This window comes from Danio rerio, chromosome 1, assembly GCF_052040795.2.
Source record: "Danio rerio strain M-AB ecotype USA chromosome 1, GRCz13ab, whole genome shotgun sequence".
Lineage (NCBI taxonomy): Eukaryota > Metazoa > Chordata > Actinopteri > Cypriniformes > Danionidae > Danio > Danio rerio.
This window is the reverse complement of record NC_141021.1, coordinates 13,592,187-13,613,412: the sequence shown is the minus strand read 5'-3', so window position 1 is coordinate 13,613,412 and position 21,226 is coordinate 13,592,187. Positions and strand designations below refer to the sequence as shown.

General features: G+C 35.4%; 1 protein-coding gene across 1 annotated transcript in view; it reads right to left on the bottom strand.

The window, feature by feature from the left end:
* gne (glucosamine (UDP-N-acetyl)-2-epimerase/N-acetylmannosamine kinase) overlaps window positions 1–21,226 on the bottom strand; it is a 39,473-nt gene that overhangs the window by 3,261 nt on the left and 14,986 nt on the right. Inside the window, 9 exon segments of the mRNA NM_200883.3 lie at window positions 1,235–1,351; window positions 1,615–1,797; window positions 3,637–3,858; window positions 5,318–5,447; window positions 5,968–6,178; window positions 8,130–8,217; window positions 8,374–8,586; window positions 12,938–13,090; window positions 16,106–16,560. Coding sequence (NP_957177.2) covers window positions 1,235–1,351; window positions 1,615–1,797; window positions 3,637–3,858; window positions 5,318–5,447; window positions 5,968–6,178; window positions 8,130–8,217; window positions 8,374–8,586; window positions 12,938–13,090; window positions 16,106–16,560 — 1,772 coding nt within the window.

Here is a 21,226-nt window from a genome sequence, read left to right as displayed (position 1 = left end):
CAAAACTAGGGATGTCCAGATCCAATCACGTGATCGGAAATCGGGCCTGATCCACGGTTTAAGACTTGATCGGAATCGGATGTTACCTCCCGATCAAGACTCAAATATTTATTCATATATAAATATTCATCTGTAGTTATGCTGTGGTACAGAGTTAGACCTCTTTCTCGACTTCACACTGAAACAAAAACATGTGCGGCATGACATCACTCTGTTTTAGAGACGCTATTGGTTAAATTCTGGCAAAGTAGAACACGAAAGCAGCTTGAAGCAGGAAGCGTGAGCATGTAAACTTAGGATTGCCTGCCGGGTGTTTTAAGTTGAGGAGGTATTAGTTTTTATATTTACTGTTGCACTAAAGTCCAAAAGTGAAGAATTGATGTTATTTATGACTTGATTGCTCAAGCTACCTCACAGAAGTGCTGTTTGTTAACAGAGTTGTTGAATGGTAAAATAAGGTCAATTAAATAAAAAATAAGGAGCATCCTGTATTTATTCTCTTATTAATATGTATTATACTCTTCCTTATTCTTTTTTTTATGTATTATAGAAGTATCGGGTTGGGTTTCTGTATCGGCAAACACTCAAAAAACCCTGATCAGGACATCCCGAACCAAAACAAATAAATATTTTCAGTGGATTAACTTAAATGGACTAATAAAGGAGACCAGTTATGCCTCTTTTTAGAAGATGCACAATAAGTCTCTGGTTTCCAGATTTAAGTCTCTGATTTAGAGCATGTAGGTAAAAGTTTAGCTCAAAATATCAAACAAATAATGTTTTATAACTTTTTTTAAAGCCACTTTTAGGCTTTGACCCAAATTGCACCAGTTTGGTGACTGTAGCTTTAAAATTCAAATGAGATTGTGCTCCCTTCAAAAGAAGGCGGAGCTACAAATGCCTATGTGTCAACATAGTGGCAGATTCAAAAACAAGACTAAAGACTTATGCAGAAATGTCAGTCAAAGTGTTTCTGTTTTTGTACAGTTTTTATGAAGTGTGATTATAAAAGCTAATTATATTTACAGACTTCTGACACACAGCTGTGTATAAAGCCCTTATTAAATAGTCTTTTGTGTAATAGGTCCACATTAAGAATAACAATGTGAGCTAGCAAAATAAACATTATAAATTTTGATTACACCCGACTTGGGCGTACTAAGGTATAGGATACAGCATTGTGACAACTCAGCTCAGATGTGTGTGAGAATGACGTGTATATGAAAGATCTCACCGGTGTGAAGGACAGTCTCTGCTTTGGAGTTGCCGAGTCGAGCAGCGTTGATCAGATGAATGGCGTTCACCTGTTCTTTGTTATTCAGAGTCATTCCCTCCACCAGCAGCAAGTCCTCTGTCAGCAAAGCCAAAAAAAGTGTCATTAAAACACAGACTCCTTTTGTTTGCCAGCACATTAGAGATTCACAGTGATTTCTGCTTATAGAAGCTGTAAAAATCATGTTACAGTGTTTATTCTATTCAGGTAAGTTTTAAAACAACTAATAGAATTGAACTTAACAGGAAGTTGATTTTTACCTACCTACACACCTGAGTGATTGAGGCTGGTAAGAAGTCATTCGGCTTTGTGTTTTTTTTTCTCTTTGTTCGTTTTCTTACCGTCATGGAGTCTCTTGGCTTCTCTCTGCAGAGCGAGACCTGATGAATAGGCCTCTATGCAGCCGTGGCCTCCACACATGCATTCTGGTCCTTCCAGCGACACCACGATGTGTCCCAGTTCAGCTGCGCAAAATGTGTTGCCATGGATCAGCTCATTATGCTGGATTATACCACCTCCAATACCTGCATATAAAAGACACAAAGAATAGCAGAATTAGCTTATTACATCAAATAACCACAATTCCATCAGCTTTCATCTTGATTTATTAGGACAATTAAGAAATCTGAAGGTTCCCAATGTAAGAAACCTGTATTTCATGAATGCTGTTTACACACATATATCAATTATATAATTATCAAATTATAAAGATAAAGTACCTTTGACGTACTATATAATTTTTCTTATATTGGAAATGTTGGAAAACAGTTGTGCATTAGCATTATTGATCCATTATTATTATTATTATTATTGACATTTTTATTGATAGGATTCAGTCACTGTTTGACTGTTCGTGTAAGGCAAAATAGTTGTTCTATAAAAGTCTCTTATAAAACTTTGCAACTTAGCACTGGGATAACATTTAGGTAATTATTTAGAAAGAAATAACTTAAAAAATACATGTAATAAGTTGCTTTTTGTAAGATTTAAGATACACAGAATAAAAAAAAACATATATTTTTAAAGTACAGAAAAATACATTTATTGAATTGGGAATAAATATTTTCTAGTGAGATACGTTTAAAAGCCCAATTTATTCCTATGGCAGCTAACATTTTTTATATTTATTTCTCATTATAATCAATGCTCAAAACAGTTGTTCTCATTAATATTTTTAATACTATATTCCCAAAAATAAAGTTTATAGGAACGCTTTAAAATCAGTAATCTCCTTTAATTTTGAAATAATTTTACTGTAACTTTAGATCACTGGAATTGGAAGTGTGCTGATCTAGAAAAAAATAAAATAAGAGTCCCATTTCAGATTTACAATGTATAAAGTTATTTGTTTGAGTAAAACATCATTTGTTTTATTGTGCAAACTACTAATGACATTTCTTCAAAAAAAACAAAGAAAGAAATAAAATAAACAAAATAATAAACAAAAAAATGAATGAAGAAATAAAGAAAATAACAAAAATATAAATAAATATAAAAAAATTAAAATACAAATATTTAAAAATAAAAAATTCAAATAAATATAAATAATAATTAAAATAATTTGATGTAAACACACACACACACACACACACACACACACACACACACACACACACACACACACACACTAACCTGCGTAGTTAACCTAATTATCCTAGTTAAGCATTTAATTGTCCCTTTAAGCTGTAAAGAAGTGTCTTGAAAAATATCTAGCCAAATTTTATTTTCTCTCATCATGGCAAAGATAAAATGAACCAGTTATTAGAGATGAGTCTTTAAAATTATTGTTAAGAAGTGTGTTCTCTCGGTTAAACAGAAATTGGGGAAAACATAAAAAATAATTCTGACTTCAACTCTATACCTATATACTTTTATTTAAAATAAAAATGTCATGCAGAGCATTGGTTTGGCTTAAAATAATTTAAGGTGTTCAGATAATTTTTATTACCAACAATATTTAGTGGGAAAACCTTGTAAATCTTCAGTCACAACAAATAAAAAAACTGTTATTCTGATCAACTATTCTTTTTGGACAATATCTTTATCTGAAATGTAGACAAAATGTTATCAAACCTATGTATAATTAAACAAATATTAATATTGTACTCAAATGCATAAATCCAAAGAAACTGAAAGTGGACTCTCAATTTTTCTATAGCAGTAGATTCTCATTTGACTTTTAAATTAATACATACAGATACATAAATACATGGATGCCAAAAAGAAAATGACAGACAGGTTGCGTGCCTGCTTGACAAAAAGTTAAGCTTGGATGATTGTGGTATAACTTTAAATCCACTGTCACTCATGTTTTTTTTCTGTGCAACGATGCATAAAAAGTAGAGCTTAAAAAGGGAACGAACCGGTTCCAGTGATAATGGTAACAAAGTTCTCCACGCCTTTGCCATGGCCAAACTTCCTCTCAGCCAGAGCAGCGCAGTTCCCATCATTATCGACCCACACGGGTAGATGCAGGGCACTGGAGAGGGGCGTGCGGATGTCCACCGAACTCCACTCCTTTATTAGCTTGGTGGAGTGAAGAACGACACCATCCTGAGGGTTCACACGGCCCCCTGTGCTCACACCTGAAACAGAGACAAAAAAAACACTGCATTAATGAGAGAGCGAATATATCGACAGATAGGATACGATATAGCTATTTTATTATACAATACAATAGAGCTATTTTCAGATACAATACAACACAGCTACTTTATGATACGATACACTACAAAATGGCTATATTCTGATACAATACAATACAGCTATTTTCTGATATAATACGACTATTTTATGATACGATGCACTACAGCTATTTTACAATATGATACAATACAGCTATTTTACAATGCGATACAATACAGCTATTTTACAATATTATACAATACAGCTATTTTACAATGCGGTACAATACAGCTATTTTATGACACAATACATTACAGATATCTAACGATAATAAAATATGGCTATTTTATGATACAATACAATACAGATATTTTGCAATACAATACACTACAGCTATTTTACAATAGGATAGAATACAGCTATTTTACGATACAATACAGCTATTTTACGATACGATACAATACAGCAATTTTACGATACAATAGAGCACAACTATTTTACGATACCATACAATATAGCTATTTTACGATATGATGCAATACAGCTATTTTACGATACTATACAATTCCATATGGCTATTTCATTATATGATACAATACAGCTATTTTACGATAGGATACAACACAATATGGTTATTTTATGATACAATACAATACGGCTATTTTACTTTACAATACAGCTACTTTACGATACAATACAATACAATATGGCTATTTTACGATACAATACGAAATGATACAATACAATACAGCTATTTTACGATATGATACAATACGGCTATTTTACGATATGATACAATACAGCTATTTTACAATACAATACGATACAACTTTATTCATAGACTTCTATTTTTCTTGCATAGCAGCATGTTACATGCCGTTTACAAACAAATAACACATAATGCAAGTAGATAGACAAAAAAATACAATGATAAAAACAGTTAATTAAAAATAAACACAATAAAATCCAAAGAAAAATAAATACATAAATTTAAATAGGGTTTTTAACGTAAATGTATGATAGACAGAATACTTGATGAATATCTCTCCAAATGAGTTCATTTCATTAAAAAAACGTCTGCAGTAAAAATCGGAACAGTCCACAAACAATACTTTTACAGGAGGAGGAATATAGCAGAACAAACATTGAGAAGAGTCTTCACTTTAAAAAAAATTACACTAACTGTTCAATATGACATCTGGTAAAAATCACCTAATCAAATCGCATCTTAAAAGGTTTTAATATGGGTTTAAAATTTCAGAGTGAACTTCATACAATTTAATTTTCTTCCATGTATCCCATTCCTTTTGCCACTTGTTTAACGTAACCATTGATGATAGGTCTGATCTATGAGGGAGGAATGGATCATCTGTTTACTTCTTAAACAAAAGTTTAAAGCATGGAGAAGAGCAGACATACCCACACCCAGGATCCTGCAGTTAAGGTGAACGGCATCTGCCATGGCCTGTTTACACATGGTCAGAATCAGCTCTATCCTCTCCTCAAACGTCTTGGGATTTAACTGTACGTACTTCTTGACCACTTTACCCTGAAACACAAAAGCACATCGTCAATACATTTTAAAGCTGCTGTATGTAAGTTTTTGTTGCTTCTAAAGCATAAAAATACCATAAAATGTTTGCAGATATTTTTTCAATATCGTGCAGGCCTAAAAATCAGTCCAAATGTATGCATTAAGATTGGCCAATGCTTCATCCATCAGCAAATATTAAAAGTGAAGCGCATCAAATGGCTTTTCCGTCAGTTTGCAGTCAAAAAATCTTGTTTGCCGATTACACAACCATTCTGATCAAACGTGCAGTTTGCTTTATGTCAAACGATTGAAATATTGACATATCCTGCTACATTAAAAAAGCACACACACACACACACACACACACACACACACACACACACACACACACACGCGCGCACGTCACATTCAGGCAAACACTCACATCCTGGCATAAGCAAACACAGATGTTGAGAAGGGCCCACATCTCAGAGTTCACGTCTGCACTTTTACGGGTGAATTATGATATCATCATATCATATGTGCCTCTGTGTACCTTCATGCTGACGATGCCGACACGCAGGTTTGTTCCGCCCAGGTCGACAGAAAGTGCGCTCTGGGTCTCCAAAATGTGGTCGATGTCTTGCGAGATGCACTCCTTCACTGGAGGAAAACAGAACTTCTTCTGCAGAGGCTCTGAGAGGTCGATGGTCTGCAGGAACTTTAAAATGCGCTGGACTGCGTTTCCATCTCCATAGATCTTGGAGCTAGCAGAAAAAGACAGAACATATTTGACAAGTTTAGACTCTGAGACATTAAAGAGAGTTTAATCTAAATCAAAAGCGTTTTATTGATTGACCAATTGAAATCTGAATTGAAACAAAAAAAATTTTAAAAAGACATTTAAAAAACACAAAAGCAAAAAATAAATGTACAGTGATCCCTCATTTATTGCAGGAGTTACTTTCTAAAAATAAGGGATGAAACCCACAAAGTACTCAGCTTTATTTTTTAATTACTATAGATGTTTTAAGGCTGTAAAACTGAATGCATTTATTCCGTAATGGCGCCCTACAGCTGCGTAACTTCTACCTTTCTTTAGTATGTCCAGAACTTTTTGTGTGATGGGTAGCATCTTTCACTGCCCTTTGGAGTTTTTTGAGGAGAAAACCTGCTATCATACAGTCCAGCACTTCAGAGTCACGCGGCTAGCGTTCGAAGATTTATGTAAAGTTGGAAAGATGAACACATTCTGTACTGTACAGGAGACACGGCATAAAAGAGATAAGTTGACAATGGTCTACAGCCAATTAGGACAAGGGTTGGGAATCGTTTGGGGTTATTTCAATACCGGTGCTGAATCAATACTTTTAAAACGGTACCGGTGCGAAAACGGGGCCAGAACTGACACACTTGAGCCACAAAATTATGGTGGACAACTCAACAACAATCTTTTATTTGACAAAAAAAAATATTTGAATCATTTTAATTGAACAACATAATTAAAGTATACATCAACTCATATTTTATATATTTGAATTAAATTAATATATTTCTTTTGATCATTTGTTTGTTAGCGTGAATTTAAAATTTGCTATTAACATTACATTAGCTTATCCTGTGAAAAGGCTGTCATCAAAATCAGTGTACTCCTTTTTTGTAGGGTTGGTGCTTGTGACTGTTTACATGCACATTCATTCATTCATTCATTCATTCATTCATTCATTTTCTTTTTCGACTTAGTCCTTTTATTAATCTAGGGTCGCCACAGCGGAATGGACTCATTCAGCCCCTTTCTACGCAGCGGATGCCCTTCCAGCTGCAACCTATCTCTGGGAAACATCCACACACACACTCATGCACTACAGACAATTTAGGGTACCCAATTCACCTGTACCACATGTCTTTGTACTCTAGGGGAAACCGGAGCACCCGGAGGAAACCCAAGCGAACGCAGGGAGAACATGCAAACTCCACACAGAAACGCCAACTGACTCAGCCGAGGCTCGAATCAGCGACCTTCTCGCTGTGAGGCGACAGCACTACCTACTGCGCCACTGCGTTGCCGTTTACATGGACATTGGTGATCTAATTATTTGTCATAATGGCACTGGGTTTCGGTACCCAACTCTAATCAGGACGCAGAACACAATGCTCAGTAAAAAAAAAAAAAAAGTGTCGAACTGCTCTAAAAAAATCTGCAAAACTGCAAGATCACAAAAGGTGAACTGCGTTATAGTGAAGGACCACTGCAATGTAAAATTTAACTGAAAAAGAAAAACTTTAATACAAAATGTTATAATTCAACAGTATATAAATAATACTAAAATCACACGATTAGAATGATTTTTTCAGAAGCTTAAAAAGCTTAAACTTAAATATTAAAAAAAATGTTTAACTAAAAATCTAAAATTACTGAAACAAAGCTAAAGATGAAAGAAAAACATTAAAACTAAATCCTCAAATACATTATATCTGAATAGAATAAAAGCTATTTATAAGAACAAAAAATTATTGCAAAAAGCAAAAAAAAACAAAATGACAAAAAAGAAAGAAACCTGTGCAATACAATAATATCCACAAATCTTAAAGTTAAAATACTGATCCCTACAAGTGAATAAATAATACTAAAATAACATAAAATTTTAACTGCTATTTAATGTGTGCAGATATAAGTATACTTAATTGCAAATGTTTAAGAAAAATAAAAAACATTACCAGGGGTAGCGTTTTCCAAACTGCAGCTCGAGGGCATGATAGATTTTATTATGAGTGTCTGCGTCTCGCACATGTAGAACATTTTCCCCTATAATAAAACATATATATATCCATTGGTAAACCAGATCCACAAAAGTTTACTGTACTTTCTAAGCTTAAATGAACAATCACTATCAACATATCCTACCACACTGCCTAAATTTCTCTCCAAGCATTGATGGGTAATATTTGTATCCATTCTGACCTGTTTCTCTGCCTGTCTGCCGAGTGCCCAGATTTATGACAGGCGTCCCGAACGCTCCGGCTTCCCGAACTCCACAGCTGCTGTTTCCGATCATGCAGCCTGCGTGAGCCACCAGCTGGATGAACTGATCGAACGGCACATGCTTTACTGCACGAAAGTTCTGATGCTGCTCGATTCCCTTCCGCCGCATCACACGAACCATCTCCTTACTGCCTGCAGGACACAAACACAGAGCAGTGTGCCATTAACACAACTCAATATGCACAATTACTATATACAGAGAGGTTGAGAGAAGATCTGAGATTGTGAGAGGAGATTTTGGGGATTAATCATAAAGAATTTTAAACACTTTTACTTAAAATCCAAATTATTACAATTCAAAGACTTAATTAGTTTAATTAGGTCAACTAGGCAAGTTATCAGTTAAGTAGACAAGTCATTGAACAACAGTGGTTTGCTCTGTAGCCAATCTGGGGCTAATAATATTGACATTAAAAATGGTTTTCAAATTTAAAAAACTATTTTTTTTGCCTCTCTTGATTTTCCCTCTTTTTTTAAATGTGTATTTAATATTTTTCTATGACATTTAAATTTGGGTACTAGATTTTGGACAGTTATTATAGGTTATTTTGTTAGATAGGCTCTAGATTTAAGATCGTTTCAGTACTGATTATTAATATAATGTATATGCACAAATATAATATTGTATAGCTTCCTATTAAAATAGGAATTTAAAAGATAGCTTTTGCGAGTTGTGTGTATATATATATATATATAGTATATATAGTACTTAATATATGTAGTATATAAGTATTAAATATAGATGGGCATAGATTTTTTTTTAATCTAGACTAATCTCACTGTAATCTTGAAATTAATCTAAATTAAAATGGCTCATTTAAATTCTACTAAAGGCATTCAGAATATGTGTGCTACCCAAATAATGACTAAAGGTAAGTCTTTGAGAATGGGTTTCTCAAGCCAGGTGGCGCATTAGACCAGCAGCTCATCTCCTGTTTCCAAAATGAATCACAAACTGCTTCAGAAACTGTTCTACTATGATAATTGGTGAAGAACATAAATGATGTTCAATAAGATGTACTTATGTTTACTAACTGTTCATTCAGGTAAACATGACTTTTAAACTGTAGGTCTACATAAGCTCAAAACAGCGATTTTTGATCACCTTAATCCGACTAAAGCCATAACTGAACTAAACAGAAATGGAATTAAGACGGGGAGAATGCATCAATTAGTGGCATTCTTGAAGTAAACACCACGATCAAACTATGATCATGAGTGAATGTGAAACTGCCGAAGAGCCAGAAGAGCATCCTGCTGATTTGATCCAGAAGGGCACTTTTTAGTCAGACGGCTTACCGGTCAGGTATACATCCACGCTAAAATATCAAGTTGAAAGTCACCATAGCTTGCGTAGAACAGACCCAGCTCCCAACCCAACTTTGAGAATAGATTAACGGCTATCTTATTTTTTTAAGACTATAGGATATACTGGGAAAGTTTCCTCGCTCTATCAAACATCACTTAAGAAAATATTGGAAAATAAAAATCTAATTTTGCAGAAGGGATAATAATTTAGACTTTTTGAATTTTGACTGTGTGTGTGTGAAATACATACATCTGATAGATACAGCAATACATACAGGTAACTATAAAAAAATTAAATGCTACTTGAAAGCTAACATTAAATATAATATGAATATTGATATTGAATATTGAATTATAAAAACATGAAAAACAAGAAGAACATAAAAAGAATGTACACAATAAATTTAAATTAAAAGTAAAATAAAAACTAACAAAAATTAAAATATAAATATTTCAATAGTACATAATTATTAAAAAATACATAAAAGTACAACCACAGTAAAATAGTTTCTAATTAACACACATTTATATAACAGAAAAATGTCAAATGTTGGCTACAATATACGAGAAAGTTATTAGATCAGAGCGCTTGACTGTCTATTTAACAGATTTTTTACATTTTTAGGAGCACTGAGGATTTAACTTTAGGTAAAACCCAGCACTCATCAATACAACTCATGTGCAGCCGTCAAATGAAAGTGAAGGAAGGACAAATACCACTAAACTGTCACTACATAAAGCACAGCAACCAAAAAATATAGAATATTTTTTTTAATTGCCCTCACTACAAATGATCATATTACTTATTAATACTAATGTACTGCAGATATTCTCTCATAACAGTTAAAGCTCCTCACTGTCAAGCTGGCACAGCTATGCGTTTTTAAGGAATCACTACATTTTCAGGTGCATCAAAACACTATGGCTGACAGAGATATCTCGGCGTCAGTGCCCTTGTGATGTTTAGACTGGTGGCGTTTCTGTAAACAGACTGGAGATTTATTTCAATGCAAGACAAACAGCTCTGCTTTGACTGCTTCTCCAGTAGCGTCTACCTGTCATTAACTTGCACTCAAAACCATAACTGTAGCCATAACCGTGTAGTCTATCTCCTGAGCCCTTGCTTAAGTTATTTTATAACTCACTGATGATAAACTGGCTGAGGGTCATGTGAAGCTTTTCAATGTGAGAAAAAACACACAGACACACAAACTCTCAGGGCAGAAGACAGTAAATATATAGCCTATAGAGCACTTTGGGTGCAGGTGCAGCGGCTTTTTTATATATATCTGCAGTCTAAACTGACTGCTTTCTCAAAACAAATGGCGTTTGCTTCATTTTTTGTGTTTTACTGTGAACAGAGTTCCCACTCTTTAAAGAAGAACAGGTGCAAGGCCGTTTTAAAGCACCTTTCATTTCGAATCAAGCACCGCTGTAATTCCCTCAACAGCATATGTAGTAGAGCTACACGATTCTGGCTAAAAGATCACGTTTTTCTCACGATTCTGTAGATGTAAAATAAAGGTTAATATGAGTCTGCTATTATTATTGTTATTCTCTAACATATGGTAAAACAACAACAATAATATTAGGCCTATGTGTTGGTCTGCTGTTGGTTAAAAATGTGAAGGTTTGTATATACTTTGAATGGTGGACCTGAATAGACAGTCCTGGTCATTAATGCACAGTAAACTGATGACATCAGAATACAACTATTCATAATTCTGAGGTTGAATTAATATGTTTGAGACATGTGCTTGTCATTTGTCATTGACAACAACATTACCATTTTTTTCACTTGTAAAATGAGACATTTGTCATAATCAGATTCCCTCTTGCATTATATTCAACATTATATAGGCTGGAGTAGTTATACTGATCTAGTAAATGTTTATTTTCATGCAAAACACTTTGTGTTCGTTATGAAAGAAAAAACATATCAAATGCTTGTCATAACACATCATTACATTAAGACAAAAATTATATTTTTGAGTGAATTATACCTTATACAGTTTGTGACATTTTTAACAATTTGGGAGGTGTCCATGTTGCTAAGCAGTGTATATAAAACGACATGAAGACTTGTGCGACCGCCTTTATGCGGTCCTTACTGTGCTAAACACTTCCCTTACACTTAATATTGACATTCAAATATCAGAGTAATGATGATATTTTGAGCATGTCATTTTCAAAAATTGTAATAAAATTTGTTGAATTCAATACTGGTAATCATTGTTGGGGGAAACGCAATACAAGTAATGTAATAATATTACTTTTCTAAGTAAAGAGTAAAGTAACACATTACTTTTAAAAAATAAGTAACGTTTGAGTTAATTTTTCAAAAATGTAACTTAAGTTACTTTTTTGGTTTAAATAATTAGCTTTTAAAAAATGCTGAATTAAAGCTAAAGTAGTCACAATGAATCATGCTGTGAATGAGAGAATGGGTTCATTATTTCGAATGCATCAAATAAAAGGAAAAGGGAATTGTCATAATGTACAGTAATTTTACTTAAGACAAATAAGACAACAGTAGCAAACACAGCAAACACTGTAAAAATATTTTTTTTAAGGTAAATGATGGTGTCGATAATACAGTGCAATGTTAATTGCAGAGCTCCTCTATTTAAAAAAAAAACGGGAAAAAAAGTTCTGAAAGAGATCAAGCCTTCGCTAAGTATTAAAAAGTAATTCAAAAGTAACGCATCGCATTGCTTACCAGAAAAAGAAAACAAGTTACAAACTATGTTTACTCAGATTTTTGCAACCTTTTTTTACTATACTTGCATTTACTGGCATCCTTGTTTTTGTCCTTTTTTGTTCATTTTGTTCTTGCTTTGTTTTTATTTATGTTAATTAAAACCAATATACAAAGATTTATTTTAAAAAGTGCAGTATTTTTAGTACAAGATTTAAATTTAGTATTTTTAAATTATGAGTTTTTTTTTTCATTCTTTTTCTGACAGCTATGCAATACAATTGCTGAAATAACACCATTACAAACCATTTCAAATTTAATTCAAGCACTTTCAAGGACCCATGTTTGTTTTTAAGTATTTTCCAGGCCTTGAATCCATATGTCTGAAACTCAAGTACTTTCCTGGAGGGACCTTTAAAAAACAAGAAACTGAGAGAAATTAATAGAAAAAAAAAAAAAAAGGGAGCAAGAGCTGACCTGCGTCAATATTCGGGAAGAGAATGAGAGTTTTCTTGTTGAAGGAAATGAGAGCGTCCAGCATTAACTCGTAGATCTTGATGGAGTTCTTGATATCTGTGGTAACAGGATGCTGGAGGGCTACAATATAGTCCTGTTCCTTCACGTCGTCCCCTATTCAGCAAAAAAAAAAACACACACATTAGCTCCAGGTCTAAATCTGGATATTAAGATGTGGTTTTATAAATACAATAATAAGTGGACAATGCTTTCAACCATTTACAGAGATAGTGCTTTGTAGAGTAAACTCTCCTGTGGGGTAAAGTGTATTCAAACAGCCCACTCTTGTCTACTGACCTAATTGTTAAATATTATGCAATGTATTGCTGAGGCGTGTTAATCTGAATCAATTGAAACTTTGTCATCTGTAGAATCATTAGCTTGGTGCCATTAAAAATTCAAGAAACCCGAGTATTTTTGAGATTTTAAAAGATTTGTGTGTGTTGAGCATCAGTTAAGACAATGTTAGCACCTGTTAGCTGTAATTGTGGGGTAAACTGGATAATTTGGTGCTTTTGTCAGCTAATTTCATCTTCCGCGTTTAAAATTATTTTGGGGCCGGATCAAAATCGGTGATGTAGCACAAAATTGCAAGTGCAAAGATGACGTGTTGGTTTCTCATCATTATTCATAGCAGAGTTTTCTTATCCAATGAGAAGAGCCTGCTTCTTAATTATTCATGACCACATGTGCTTTCCAAAGGCAAGGCAAACCTGCCAGTGCCTACTGTGGGATCCTACCTTGATGACTGGGTGAAACCACGTCCACGGACCCACTGCAAACTGTATTTAACTGTTCATGAAGGGTCATGTGTTAGTTTCTATTACCCACGGGGTTTGTTGCATGTTTTCCCCGCGATGCTGTCAAAGCAAAGAATTGTTTAGATTACCAGATTACCAGCAGGGCTAATGGTTAAAATAGACAGGACAACAGCACAGTCTGCATTCAGACCCGGGGATTGAGGTAGAAGTCCTCATTTGGTGTTCATATAAACACGAATATCTTTAAAATGATATAAATTATGGTTGTGTGTATTGAAATTACGAATAACAAATGTAGCAGGACATTAAATTACTGTTTATTTCTTTACATTTTAACTTTGTAAACTATAAAATCATGGGTGTCCTCATGGTTTGTGTCTCATTTTGTGAGTCGACTGACAACAGTTGTTCGCTCCCCTCCTTCTCCCCTGCTCTGCTGGCCACGCCCACTCCTGATAGCAGAACTCAACGGCCATTAGGATGCATTTTTTTTTTAATTCTGAGGTAGACTTGAACCGAAAGTGGGGAGTGTCATAGCCCTTTAAAGGTGCCATAGAAAGGAAAACTGCATAAACTTAGTCACAGTTGAATAATGACATAGCATAAGCCCCCAACTCCATTGTTTGCTCCTTTTTTTCTCACTTGAGTAAAAGACCCCAGAAAAATAGGCAAATCAGAACATAACACTGACTGTTATGTCACACTCGGGATCATTAATACGTACGCCTCAGGAGAATCTAATTGGCTACAATATTTCCTAGTGAGAGTACAACAGTGATAAAAATGTTTCCTTGTCTTCTAAGTTTAACACAGCTTAAAATATTTCCTATTTTTCATTATATGTAGGACTATTATTTTAAAAAAGAGGCAGCCATTAGAAAGCCATGGGTAATGCAACAGACATCTCATTACCAGAACAAAATAATGAAATACAGACTATATGTTTACTCATTGCCACCCAGTACATTTTATGGTACCTTTAAAGGTATATTTTATGGATGGATGGATGGATGGATAGATAGATAGATAGATAGATGGATAGATGGATAGATGGATAGATAGATAGATAGATAGATAGATAGATAGATAGATAGATAGATAGATAGATAGATAGATAGATAGATAGATAGATAGATAGATAGATAGATAGATAGATAGAGTCTATCAGGGATAGGCTAGGTTGGATCACTGAAACACTGTTGTTTCCTACTGGTGAATCCTGCCAAGTTGACCATTTGACATCACATCAAAGAAGAAAAAAAAAACGGTGAATATACACTAAAGGTGTCACGATCCTCCAAATCCTCGATTCAATTACATTTTCGATTCGATTTTCGATTATGAATAATTAATTAATTAATGACCAATTAATTATTTGTAGCCTACCGTTTAAACTACCTGACCTGGATGGTCTTTGTTTTACCCATAAACAAATCATACAATAAATGAATAAAGGCAAGATACACACATAATTACCACCTGTCAATCACTTTTTCTGCGGGACTCGTGAATAGGCAGTGATCTGTGTCGTTATAATGGCGTCGGTAAAAAAGACGCACAACCAATAGGAACCAGCCAACAGTATCTGAGGTGTTCACTAAAATGACTAAGTACAAGTGAGTGAAAGATTGAAGCAGTCCTCTGAATGCCTGGACCTGCTGTCTTGAGCGCATGGCTGTGTGTGCGTCTGTGTCTTTGTGGTCATGTGATGTGCATTTTCGGAGGTAGTGAGGAAGGAGGGCTGCTCAGAAATGTTACACGCCACTGTGGATGTCAAATCGTTGTCGTTCCAAAATGCCATTTAAAAAAACAAAGACAGTGTAAACAGGGTCTGAGTGTGTACTTTTCGCAAGCGGATTTGCAACGGGGGCGGGCGGAGGATCGCGATGCCGGTGTTGTCTATCGGACGAACCGTACGTAATACGTACATAGCAGAGCTTGCAAAACTGTGTTTTTTTTGTCGACAACACAAACGTTGTCAACATAACTCACTGGAAATCCAAAATGCTTAAACACCAGCGACTTCATTGAAAGAGGAGTGGGTTTAAGTTCTGACGATGGGTCTCCTGCTTCTGCAGTTTAACAAGCCTGTTTTTTTCCCGCTTGGCAAGCCAAGCTGACGTGACATGGGGGCGTGGCAGCATCGACAATTCTATTTTTTGATTCGATAATCGAAATTGAGCATAAATTTCGATCGATTTTGATTAAAAATCGAAATCGTGACACCCCTAATATACACACACATATATATTTATATATGTTAATAATGCAACATATTATTAACCTTGCAACATCTAGAAATTAACAGTTCATCAAAATAGCACTTTGTGCTATCTTGAGGTTTTGTCCGTTCCATTCATCTACATACCGATCCACGACTTGATGATGTCCGCATAATCGTCTCGTTTGTAGGCGGAGAGCAGCTTGTCGTACGACGGGCAGCCGGCCAGTAAGATGCGAGAGTGATCTTCGCACATGGAGATGAGGTGTCTCTCGGCAGAGAGCGTGCACACGGCGTGGTAGTGTGCCAGTTTGGAGATGGCATGGCGAATGGAGTCGTCGATGGTTCCGCTCACTTCTCCACCCTCCAGATGCAATATCCGAATGTTCATCAGAGCCGCCGCCGTCGCCAGAGCCAAAGCATCAAAACGGTCACCATGAACCAGCAGAATGTCGGGCGCGAGACGTTGGAGGACATCGGGAAGCTTGACGAGCGCCAGGCCGACAGACTCCACCATGGCAGCCTCATCCTCACCGCGAACTATGGTGTGTAATTTGGAGCCGATGTCAAAGTCATCCTGCTCAATCATACGGAACGTGTTTCTGGGAAAGAGAGAGGCATATTGTGATTAAATAGGACTAACCATTATTTTGAGGATTAATAAATTTGAGAATCAATTAACAGATTGAGAGGGATCTATAACTCCTCGTTTTACAAGATGTAAAATAAGTCTGTGTGAGTTTGAGGTTTTGGCTTAAAATGCCACACACCCTTTGACGAAAACTCTAGATCTTCGCAATAAATTGTTACTTTAGGTTCAAACTCCTAATTTACTGGTTAGTTATTAAGATAGCAGTTGGGTTTAGTATGATTGGGGATATAGAATACAAACATGCAGAAACTCCACTTTATAAATGTTAATAAACAACAAATATCTTAATAATAGGCAGGGAATAAACCACACTAGTAAATAGACTCTAGATGCACAATCTCTTCCACGTTTGCGGTTATCCCACACGAAAATTTCCGGTGCAGCACAGCGATCACTTTAAGCGGATGGCGCAGGTGAGGATGATAGATAACACTCGATGCTTTTAAGAGTTTCTAAGAGCCGTTTAACATCACCAAAAGTAGCATCGAAGCAGTCTCCTTTCAGTCACGGAGACTGTCAGCCAAATCTGGTGTATTAATCATCTACCGGGTTGTAGAACTGAACAATAATGATGTTCCTGATGCTGAGCATCTACTAGCACAGGATCTTCATCAATTGAAGAGTAAATCTCCCCTCTTTGCCATGCTCCGATGCATTTAAGTTTCACCACTATTAGATTTCGCTGTAGAACGCGCTATGTGGAAGTAGAGAGACTGACTAAGCTCCTCCCAAAAACACGTCAGCAGAGTTCCTGCATAGAGTCTATTAAATTCAAACAAGCGCTATAAATTTGGCTATTTCAAAAAGTCATCTGAAACTGGTGCATTAAAATAATAAAGAAGACCCCATATAGAGTCACAACAGCTACAAATAAAGACACAATAGATATATACACTGCATAGGGACCCTGAGCATGCTTTAATAGCGCCGCCACATTTGTACAGTGCTCCCATCACAAATGTCATTCAACAGCACTAGTCAAGGCTAAAGCCAATGTGAAGATGCTGGACTTTAGCGCTGTGTACGGGTGTGCAATAACGAGCAAACAAAGAAAACAAAGCATAAAGGCAGAACTTTTCATAGGTAATATTTCGTTTTTTATGTTTTTATATGTGTTGAACTCTTGTGCTAAACAAGTAACGTTACTGATGATAACACAGTCACTTACTGCACTGACCATAAGGCAAAGTAGTACCAACTCGCACTAAATATTAGGCTTATGCTAGTTTGGTTGAATAAAATCAGCAAACAATGTAAATGAAATATGACAACAAGATGCTGTGGTGCTAGAAACTTGTATTAATGTCGGCTAAGTGAAGAAGTCGTTCATGACGGAGATTCATTCACAAACGAATCGCTCCCTCCGTTAAAATGAGAAGTGAAAGCAGGAAAGGAGAAGTGTATCAGGGCATAGATTAGATCAAATTTAACAGGGAGGGAGGATAATACATGTCCATGCCAGCAATGCCCGTGCCGTCACTCATCCATCGATGTAGAAAAGTGATGTAAAATTATAATTATCATGTTTTAAAAAAATATTTGAGTACTGACCACTGGGAAAACTCCCAATCATAGATATGTGTATATATGTGTATATCTCTGGCTCTGGATAGCCAGTCATCCACTGCACCTTGGTCCCACATAGATTTCAAAGGAGCGCTACCCTGTACTAAAATGGAGGCTCTATTGATACTAATAGACAATAATAGACAACAATAGCGTAGGCAACATCTAATGTAAATATCTATGGAAAGACACAAACAACCTGCACAGCTAACCTGCTAATGCATTTTAATAAGATATAAAGAAAACATAAATCTGGAACTCTATAACAAATCACAAAGCACATCTCAAAACACCTTGCAGTACCAAAGACTGAAAAGATGTAGACTTTTCCATTAGCTCCGAAAAATAAAAATAAAAAAAGGCTTTGCTCCATGTAGGTAATGTCATATTTCACTGAACCCAGAAGGAGCAAAGGCTGGTTTGGCTTCAGTGATAAAACACAATGACTTCTGGTCACAGAGAGAGCTAAACTCCCACTGTCAAAAGCCGCATACCAACATTTCCAAGGCAACGGTGAGAAATAGTGCTGAATCATGTAATGAAGCTCTCGAACCTAGACGCAGACAGTGTTACTGGAAACGACTTTGCTTGTTTGTTTTACATTACCGCTGTGAGACGTTATGACCTTACAGAGAGAACAGATCAGACTGTTCACAGATAAATGAAAGACTCAGTCAACATTATAAACCTGTATGAACAACTGTCTTTTCTCACACAGAAACTAAATTAATTAAACGTCCCGACCCTTTTCCTAACCCTAACTATATTGATCATTTCAACTGTCCCTACAGTACATATGAATATAAGCTAATAATACTGGTAAAGCCACGGTGGTGCCATATAGACAGCAACAGTCAGGGTAAAACAACTTCTCCATAGAAATTATTATTGTGATGTTGTATAATAACTGATAAGCATATAAACACACACCTGTTGTGATCTCTGAGGTTGTTTTTCAATTGTAAATTTTGTTGAAATAATCTGTTCGCATTAATTCAACTTTATTGTTTAAACATCTATTTTTTAACACTAGAATTAGTATTAAAAAAAAACACCAATCAGAGAGTCCCAGCTAGCAAAGTGTGCCTTTAGCTCCACCCACTCCTCTGAAGTGTGGTAAATATTAAATAGATCTCTACATTCTTAAAATATTATATGTTTAAACATTTAATATACTAGACATTTATTTTTACCAGCCTTATCTCGAGGAAACATAACTATTTTATGTTTTGTCAGTTTAGTGGCTAATTTGAGAGCAGAATTGTAATGCTGCATTCACACTAGACGCGGATGAAGCATCAAGTGTGAGTGACTTACATGTTAGGTTAATGCAAAAACGCGAATAGACATCCTGCGGGGCGATTCTCATGGATGAAGTGGCATGAGTTCAGCATTTTGCACGTTTTAAAAATCTGATCTCACTTGAGTTGAATAATCTGAACTTTAGCGGACAATTGAGTTGTCAACCAATCATAAGCTTACTCTTGTAGGGGAGTAATTATGACGTAGTGCCTGTTGTTGGTGTCCCAAGGGGAAATCCTCTTCCTGACACCAGACAAAAGCTCTTCAAACTGGGCTCAGCTCAGTCTGAAGCTCCGCTGAAAGCTTCGATCATCCAGGTATATTTTCTGAACTCACAGAGCTGGGTGCACCTCAGAAAGGGTCTGGTGGACTCAGACACAGCGCCAAACGAATCTAGCTGTTTTTCAGCATCCCTAAAGCACATAAACACAGCTACTATCTAAATAAAATCCATGTTAGCCATTAAGCAATGAAGCTAGTCACGAGGCAGACGGAAGCCCTGCCTATGATGTGAATCTGCATCTATTGTGAAGTGAATTTGACGCTCGAATGAAGCGAGTAAACTCAAACTGTTCATGTGTCTATTTGGGGGGATAAGCAAATCGTACTAAATTGTACAAATGAGATCATAAGAATTCATACGAAATAGCCACCAAATAAAAAAATTACAAACTGCTGTGAGATTGTGTTGATGGATTTTTAAATGTGATTTTGTCAAGATATTTTCCTCATTTTAGACACCAAGTGGACACTAGATAGACATTGACCAATGTTCATATAGTTTTGTAGTGTTATGATTGTGAAAATCCATAATGGCTGGTGGGCAGCATGTTTTCAAAGCTGTTAAGGCTTTAACAAAGACATCTGGGGAAAAAAAAGAATGGGGAAATACTTTCTAAACCACTGCTAATGAACAAAAGTCGGCCACTACTGTAGAGCTAATAAGATCAACTGAACCCATAAAAACAGATCAGATTTTAATGAGAAAACAGATTCTAAACCTAAAGCACCACTCTATATTCTTACATTGCAAATATTTGAAACAAGTAAATTGTTATTTTCATGAAGAATTTTCCCGACTCTATAGAAAGTTGATAACAGCACAGAACAGCAGACATTACAAATGTGAAAGAGTTCATGAAATCTGAAACTATGCACCTTTAGAATAATATAAACATAATTATAAAACCAGAATTACCACTGTACAAGGTAAATTACTGTATGTTGAAGTAGCTACATCATATTTATCCACACAGTAATTGCAAATAGATCCAGCAATTATTATCAATTATATATATATGTATGTATTTTACACAGTTAACATGACAGTTTACTGATAGTTTTTACACTTAAATACTAATATGCAAACTGCAATGTTAGTAAAAGGTTTTCCAATTGGTGCTGACATTTTCTTTACTGTTTCCAAAACCTTTCAAAAGCGGATCTGGAAGTAAAATACACACTTAATTTTAAACATTTTGTACATTTTACATGGCGGGGAAAAAATGTAGTGTGAATGTGTAAGACTTAAATTCATTAGCCACTACAGGGAAATAATGAGAAAAGATAACACTGCAAAATGAAGAAAGCCAGCATAAGACAATACATTGAAACAACATGGTAAAAACTGCTGATATAACTGCATCATCGGGCAGCAAAATAAGATGTTTTGTACATCTAAAAATAACTGCAACTAAATGAGGCCAGAAACCAAACATACAATTGACAAACACCTGTGGCCGTTCTTA